This window comes from Oncorhynchus keta, chromosome 9, assembly GCF_023373465.1.
Source record: "Oncorhynchus keta strain PuntledgeMale-10-30-2019 chromosome 9, Oket_V2, whole genome shotgun sequence".
NCBI lineage: Eukaryota > Metazoa > Chordata > Actinopteri > Salmoniformes > Salmonidae > Oncorhynchus > Oncorhynchus keta.
The window spans coordinates 32467451-32475662 of NC_068429.1; the positions used below are offsets into that span (position 1 = coordinate 32467451).

Genomic DNA, 8212 nt, shown 5'->3' on the forward strand with positions numbered 1-8212 from the left:
CACTGAATGAATGCTAAGTTGAATACACAAAAAAATGTAAAGCCTTGGTGTACCCGTGCTAGCCTGTAGTGTACCCGTGCTAGCCTGTAGTGTACCTGTGCTAGCCTGTAGTGTACCTGTGCTAGCCTGTATGTGTACTTGTGCTGAATTAATTGCAAAGAATCAGACCTAACGTTTTTTCTGGATATGGCTAGAAATGCACAACTAAATAATAACAAATTGTAATAACAGGTGCATTATTTGTGTGTGTTTATTTGTGTTTGTCTTTCTCTGCTAACTAATCAATACAGACTAATGGTCTACTCTTCATCAATAATACAGTTGGCCACTTAATCTCCCTCATCATCCATTTTACAGCTCTACATACTAACCATAGCAGACACATCGGGGGCTGCAGACATCACAGTACTTACTAATCTATTTATTGCAGTACAATACTGGGTAACTGTATACACCTCACTCAGATCACAATGTAAATACATGGCGGCTATGGAGCAAATCCATATAGCTCATATGATGAAGTAATGCATGTAATAATGGTACACATTTAGCATACACTGTATTGCCTGATACACATATTTACCCACAGAAAAGACGCACCCATGTGACTTCAATTAGATCGATCTCCTTTACTAAAATATCCTCACAGCAGTCCTGTTGCCTATAGTGACGATGGCATAATGAAACACAAGAACCAGTGTCTGATGTTCCTCAACACGATTCAGGGCTTGCTAGGGCTGGCTAGAGAAATAGACTTGGCTACACTTCAGCAGAATCATTTTAAAAAGCTCTTGAGGACGGTCTCCTAGGGCCTCACAGACTTCATGCAGACTGACTAAATGAGAGGAGACTAGGCTGATTGTGTAGAAACTAGGCAGCTCACGGACAATGGTGCGGCAAGAAGAAAGAGAATAATTTCACCCAATTTTGCCTCCTCTCGCTCTGAGGAGTGGAGCTTCTATAGGCAACATCCATGGTGGAAAAAAACTCAGAGGGAGAGATAAGACTGAGTGCTGACATGTGTCACAATGGACAGTAGGGTTGTTATCATTGCTTTAGAGTGGGGCAGCAGCAACCATATCAAGAGTAGATGGGATACATGTGTCATACATTTCAACACTGGCATTCCTAATGTGAATCTCAATGTTAAGGATAGGACACAGAAAAACACCATGTATTTCTCTTACTAATCTAAATGGATTTTGGTTGGATTAAAAAAAGGTTTATCTGTCTGGTGTTATGAGATGGATAGTGAGGGGATTGGAATTGGACTCTTCTGAATGTACAGCCTCTGATAGGAACACAGAGTATTCCTGCACCCTATTCATCAGGTCGTAATGTTTCACCAATCACTGTATAGAAAAACATGACTGGCATTACTACATTAAGACAATTTCTCAGGTCACAGACAGGGCATTTAAAACAGTCTGTCATTGATCAGATTTAGAGCCAAGGCATTTAACGGATGATGATGCCATAAATCAAATAGGGCAGCCATTGCATTTAAAAGGATGATTTCATTGATCACATAACTAAGCATTTACGTTAAAGTCAGACAACATGATTCAGACAGGAAAACATTCCTATTCAAACTTACTAATAAGATACCTGAATAACACATGTAGTATAATGTCATTTCAAATTTAGATCAGATCCATCTGCAAGTGTTCACCAAGAAAGCAAACATAGATTGAAGAGGAACTTGGCAAGTCATATGATGGATGCTTGCAGAATACTTTGCATTAGTCAGACTACATTAATGGAGGTTCTGGGAAGGGTTTCCATTTCAAGTAACCATACCTGACAATGTGGAGGGCCAAAGTCTCAATGCCTAATATATGCTTTATATCTCACTAGCCTCGTGTGCCAGTCTGTGACCTCACAAATCTGAAAACTCTGTACTGTATACAGAATTTGGTTGCAAGCAAGGAACTGTTTAATAATGTTGTGTAATGGTCATATATCAGGTGAAAGAGAGGAAGGTGCAATAACTTTTTGAACAAGGGTAATTCGTCAGGTTCTCCATTTACAGTTGAAGTCGGAAGTTTACATAGTTTACATTCCTGACATTCCTGACATTTAATCCTAGTAAAAATTCCCTGTCTTAGGTCAGTTAGGATCACCACTTTATTTTAAGGATGTGAAATGTCAGAATAATAGTAGAGCGAATCATTTATTTCAGCTTTTATTTCTTTCATCACATTCCCAGTGGGTCAGAAGTTTACATACACTCAATTAGTATTTGGTAGCATTGCCTTTAAATTGTGTAACTTGGGTAAAACGTTTAGGGTAGCCTTCCACAAGCTTCCCACAATAAGTTGGGTGAATTTTGGCCCATTTCTCCTGACAGAGCTGGTGTAACAGTCAGGTTTGTAGGCCTCCTTGCTCACACAGGCTTTTTCAGTTCTGTCCACAAATTTTCTATGGGATTGAGGTCAGGGCTTTGTGATGGCCACTCCGATACCTTGACTTTGTTGTCCTTAAGCCATTTTGCCACAACTTTGGAAGTATGCTTGGGGTCATTGTCCATTTGGAAGAACCATTTGCGACCAAGCTTTAACTTACTGACTGATGTCTTGAGATGTTACTTCCACAGAATGTTTCTTCCTCGTGATGCCATCTATTTTTTTAAGTGCATCAGACCCTCCTGTAGCAAAGCACCCCCACAACATGATGCTGCCACCCAGGTGCTTCACGGTTGGGATGGTGCTCTTTGGCTTGCAAGTCATTCCCCTTTTTCCTCCAAACATAACGATGGTCAATTATGACCAAACAGTTCTATTTTTGTTTCATCAGAACAGAGAACATTTCTCCAAAAAGTATGATATTTGTCCCCATGTGCAGTTGCAAACCGTATGGTTTTTGTCATGGCGGATTTGGAGCATAGGCTTCTTCCTTGCTGAGCGGCATTTCAGGTTATGTTGATATAGGACTTGTTTTACTGTACATATAGATAATTTTGTACTTGTTTCATCCAGCATCTGACAAGGTCCTTTGCTGTTGGTCTGGGATTGATTTGTACTTTTCGCACCAAAGTACGTTCATCTCTAGGAGACGGAATGCGTCTCCTTCCTGAGCGGTATGATGGCTGCGTGGTCCCATGGTGTTTATACTTGCGTACTATTGTATGTACAGTTGAACGTGGTACCTTCAGGCGTTTGGAAATTGCTCCCAAGGATAAACCAGACTTGTGGAAGTCTACAATTTATTTTCTGAGGTCTTGGCTGGTTTCTTTTGATTTTCCCATGATGTCAAGCAAAGAGGCACTGAGTTTGAAGGTAGGCCTTGAAATACATCCACAGGTACACCTCCAATTGACTCAAATGATGTCAATTAGCCTATCAGAAGCTTCTAAAACCATGACATAATTTTCTGGAATTTTCCAAGCTGTTTAAAGGCACAGTCAAATTAGTGTATGTAAACTTCTGACCCACTAGAATTGTGATACAGTGAATTATAAGTGAAATAATATGTCTGTAAACAATTGTTGGAAAAATTACTTGTGTCATGCACAAAGTAGATGTCCTAACCCACTTGCATGTTAACAAGAAATTTGTGGAGTGGTTAAAAAACAAGTTTTAATAACTCCAACCTAAATGTATGTAAACTTCAGACTTCAAATGTACATAGACATTATGTGAAAATTGTCTCTGGCTATAGACTGATTGCATTCTCCTATTATCTGACATGAATCCAGTTTAAGATCACTTCTAGACACACAATATAAACAATAGATTCTTTGTGTAACACCATGGAAACCTTACAAGCTGCACTCCACCTTGCCTAACCTACCTTCTCTAGAACTGATCATCCACTGTTGGTCCAAATCTACCATATCAAAAACAGCATATCTATGCAAGTCCTAAAATATTCCGTATATTTTTACTAACAATTGACCAGATTCAAATGAGAAAATCATTACACAACCACACCTGTTGACTTTCTATGATCATGGTTTTGCTTCACGACATACCGTTATAACTAGCAACAGATGTGAAACTGTGAACACTAAGCTACAGGTCATACTAAACTAGAACGAAACAGAATGCGGTAACGTTACAGTATGTAGCCTACTGTCTGATTTGATCTCTTACCAAAACAGCCGTAAACATCTGAAATCAGCTGCTGTCTCAGTCAAGAACAGGCATGTCCACTTAACCCAGCACCAATGCGCAATATGTATCAAACATAAATATAGGCTACTTCAATCCTATTTTGCATGGCAAAATACAAATAGAACAAACAATAGAACACTTTAAGGACGGTATCTTCTGTTTAGGCCATGTAAAGAGAGGAAAAGTTCCTCTCTTCCCGTTCAGTTCGTCCACCGAAATCGAACCCTGATGCGCTTCATTGAGCCAGTGATACATACAAAAAATATGTAATCTTACCCTTATATTGCAGTGAGGTACCGGTTGTAATTTTCACAGACCCACTTATGGATTCGCCAGGGCTGTAGACCACTTTGTTGTTGGTGAAAGTAATATCGAATTCCTTAAGCTTACCCATGACTCCGCAACCCTCTGCGTCTCACAACAAAAAGCGCTTAGTGGTGCGCGAGACAACGGTCTACCGCTGAAAGGAAGCTGAGCAGACAGAGCTCTCTTGGCCCAGCTGCAGCACGCACGACACCCAGTTTCCAGTAGCAGTGACGTCATTACGACAATATTTGATCCATTATTTAAAAATTATATGCGGATACATTGAATCTATTCAAGGTTGGTACTCTTCCATAACTGACCACACAATGTAAATCTTTGGTTATTTAGGTCATTGTGTTTAGGCCACCTTGACAGTGTTCACAGTACACATCCCAGTGTAGATATTATAGTAACACTGTATCTACAGTAGTAGCCAGTTTTAGCTAACAAACATTGGCCTTCTTTGCATTATTCTATATTGCTACAACTCTTTCTCAGACATCCAATCATTGATTGAGTTGAGCTCCCAGACCACATCCACTCAGTAGTAGCCTAAGCCCTAAGGATACATCAAACACTGGATGGTGGGATACCCCTCTCTCCATCCATTCATCCATCCATCCCCACCCCCACATCACTAGAAACGAGACACAGCAGGGAAATCCCCATCTCCAGAGTGTAGCTACATGCTGCTGACATCATCAGTTTGTCCTACTCAGCCCAGATTCAATTATGCTTCTGAGCAGAGGAATGTGATGTTTATAGCTCTCAGCTCTTAGCGAAAATAGTCAAAGTGTCCTGGAGAGATTGAGCTCCCAAGCTGAAATGGGACTTGTACTTTGTTCCCAAATGAAGAGCTGGTTCTGCCATATTAATCTAAGGTACGTCATCTACCATTTACTGCTTTAATAGTGCATGCACTGTAATTGGTGATATATTGAAGTGCAAGTTGGTGAAACATACATTTATTGCATTCACACACACACATGCATGCACACGTTCATGCACACACACGAACAAGCTTGCTTGTGTGTGCATGTGTATGTTTAAAAGAGAGAGAGGCGATAGAGATAGAGCGAGAGAGAGACGATGACTGAGCTGTATCCCAGTCATTAATTGCAGAAAAAGCAGAGTACATCCCATGTAATGAGACATATGCTTCCACGACAACAGACAGACACGGCCGTTGCCAAGTTACTACCGGTATCCATGGAAATGGTTTTGATCTTGTTTGAATAAGTATTCAATTTTGAAGCAGTGTGTTGTACTGTATACTGTTTATCCCCCAGGTTGCTGATTCAGACACCTGTAGAAGTAAGTAGCTGAAATAATCATCTTCTTTCACAGTCAATCCCCATCTATTACTCAATTTATGAGTAATTTACAAAATGTGTGCCATTTTCAACTACATTGGATAAATCAATCCATGTAAACGTGATGCCAGCAGCAGTCCATAGTCACATGATACGGCAACTGAAGGTGTACTGTAGATGGATGTACTTGTAACACCAGCATGTAGAGGCATTCAGCTATCAGGACTTGAAAGCAGTAGCCCACATCATATTACACTGAACGTCCTCATCCAGACACCTACTAGGTCCAAATCAGGTAAACCCATTTATAATGTAACCACTGGTCCAAATGTTGGTAACACATTTGCTGAATGGGAGGAGGGCATCCAACACAACCAGGATGTTGTCAGGGTGACCCAAAAGAGAAGTGCAGCAATTAATCGGTATGTACACAGACAAAGGCTTAGCTACATGTAGACGTATTAAAACTTAAACACTGAAAAATGTTCTTTACAGTATTTGGATTGTGACTAAATGTTCAACTAACTATCAACAAATTGCTTACCTACTATCCAGAACCCTAAACTTAAACCCAACCTCAGCTCTATACCTAAACCTAATCCCAGCATCTATAGCCTATCAGCCATCCCAACCTATCTGATGACCTGTTTGATTTCTGAGATCTGATTATTGACACCTGTTTAGAAGTATAGCAGTAGCTCACACAAGATGAATTAATCGCATTTGGCTTGATGCGGGCCTTAATTGTGCTATATAGTTTGGACCAGAAAAATCAAGCAAAAGTGTTTTTATTGCTTACTAATATGGTTCTTCGTGTTTTTATGTTTCACTACAGATCACGTCAATCAGAAATGTTGAGTGGACTACGAGCAAGTGAAGGCAGTGATCCGGACGAAGCTGAATAATGAGGGCAGGGTGTAAAGATAAGATAATTACTTTATTATCCCCATGGGGTGATTTGGGTTGCGGCTCTGTGCATACATAACACATAATCGGAAATAGCATAGACAAAAGACATATACAGACAATAAATACAGGTAGAAAAAGTGTAATTCATGAGCGAACAATGGTTCATCTGTACACTATTTGTCATGTTCTGACCATAGAAAGCCTTTATTTTCTATGGTAGAGTAGGTCAGGGCGTGACTAGGGGTTTAGTCTAGTTTATATTTTCTATGTGGGGTTCTAGTTTGTTTTTTCTATGTTGGTGTTTTGGTATGATTCCCAATTAGAGGCAGCTGGCTATCGTTGTCTCTAATTGAGGATCATACTTAAGTAGCATTTTTTCCACCTGTGTTATGGGATTTGTTATGTTATTGCACGTAGCAGCGCTGTAGTAATGGTTCGTTGTTAGTTTATTGTTTCTGTCTTTGCTAAGTTTCACTTTATTCATTAAAATTATGTGGAACTCAATATACGCTGCGCCTTGGTCCGATATTCATTCCAACGATAGTTACAGAATATCCCATCAACCAAGCAGCGTGTCCAGGAGGAGGAAGTATCCTGGACTTGGAAGAGATTCTGGATGGGAAGGGATCCTGGACTTGGGAGGAAATCCTAGCAGGATAGGATTGCCTTTTATGGCGGGAGACATTAGGAGAGAATGGAGGACAGAGACGCCGGGGTTCACAGTGTTAGCTGTAGGTCTCTATCAACCACAATGTTAGCTGTAGGCCTCTATCAACCACAATGTTAGCTGTAGGTCTCTATCAACCACAATGTTAGCTGTAGGTCTCTATCAACCACAATGTTAACTGTAGGTCTCTATCAACCACAATGTTAGCTGTAGATCTCTATCAACCACAATGTTAGCTGTAGGTCTCTATCAACCACAATGTTAGCTGTAGGTCTCTATCAACCACAATGTTAGCTGTAGGTCTCTATCAACTACAATGTTCAGGAGCCTTCCTGCTGCTGGGACAAAGGATTGTTTGGCCCTTTTTCTTTTGTACCCTGTAACATCGCCCAGTGGGGAGTAGCTCAAACTCCTGGTAAAGAGATTTCTGGGGTCCATCAGAGAACTTTCATGAAGGCTCTTATATCATAAATGACATCCAGACCTGCCTGCTTGACCCCTAGCACCTTACTAGCAGAGCTAACATGTTTCTCTGAGAGACACTAGTATTTCCGTACCAGCAAATTATGTTAATATGTTAAGATACTTTCAATAAATGGCTTGTGAAACAGTGACAATAGAACACGATCAACATTAAAATAGCTGAGTTTCCTTAAAAGTACAAATCTGCTTAGTACACTTTTCCCATTGTAGCTTGTGGTCAAGTACAACACATAGGTATTTATACTGCTCCACTACATCTGTCTTGTCCCTTAACAGTCGGCCGGGAAGGTGTAACATTTTTCCTAAAATTCGATGTGCATCTTTTTGGTCGTTGTTGTATTGAGCACTAAGTGAGAGTCGTCACACCACATGAAAAAGTCCTCCAAGACTGGCACATGCTCCTCCTCGCTACCCTGGAA

General features: G+C 40.4%; 1 protein-coding gene across 1 annotated transcript in view; it reads right to left on the reverse strand.

The window, feature by feature from the left end:
• The window catches only part of LOC118387572 (arrestin domain-containing protein 1-like), a 43863-nt gene extending 39274 nt beyond the window's left edge, over window positions 1–4589 (reverse strand). The window contains exon 1 of the mRNA XM_035776061.2: window positions 4392–4589. Coding sequence (XP_035631954.1) covers window positions 4392–4509 — 118 coding nt within the window. The 5' untranslated portion in view covers window positions 4510–4589. The remainder of the gene's footprint in view (window positions 1–4391) is intronic.
• Window positions 4590–8212: the final 3623 nt, after the last annotated feature.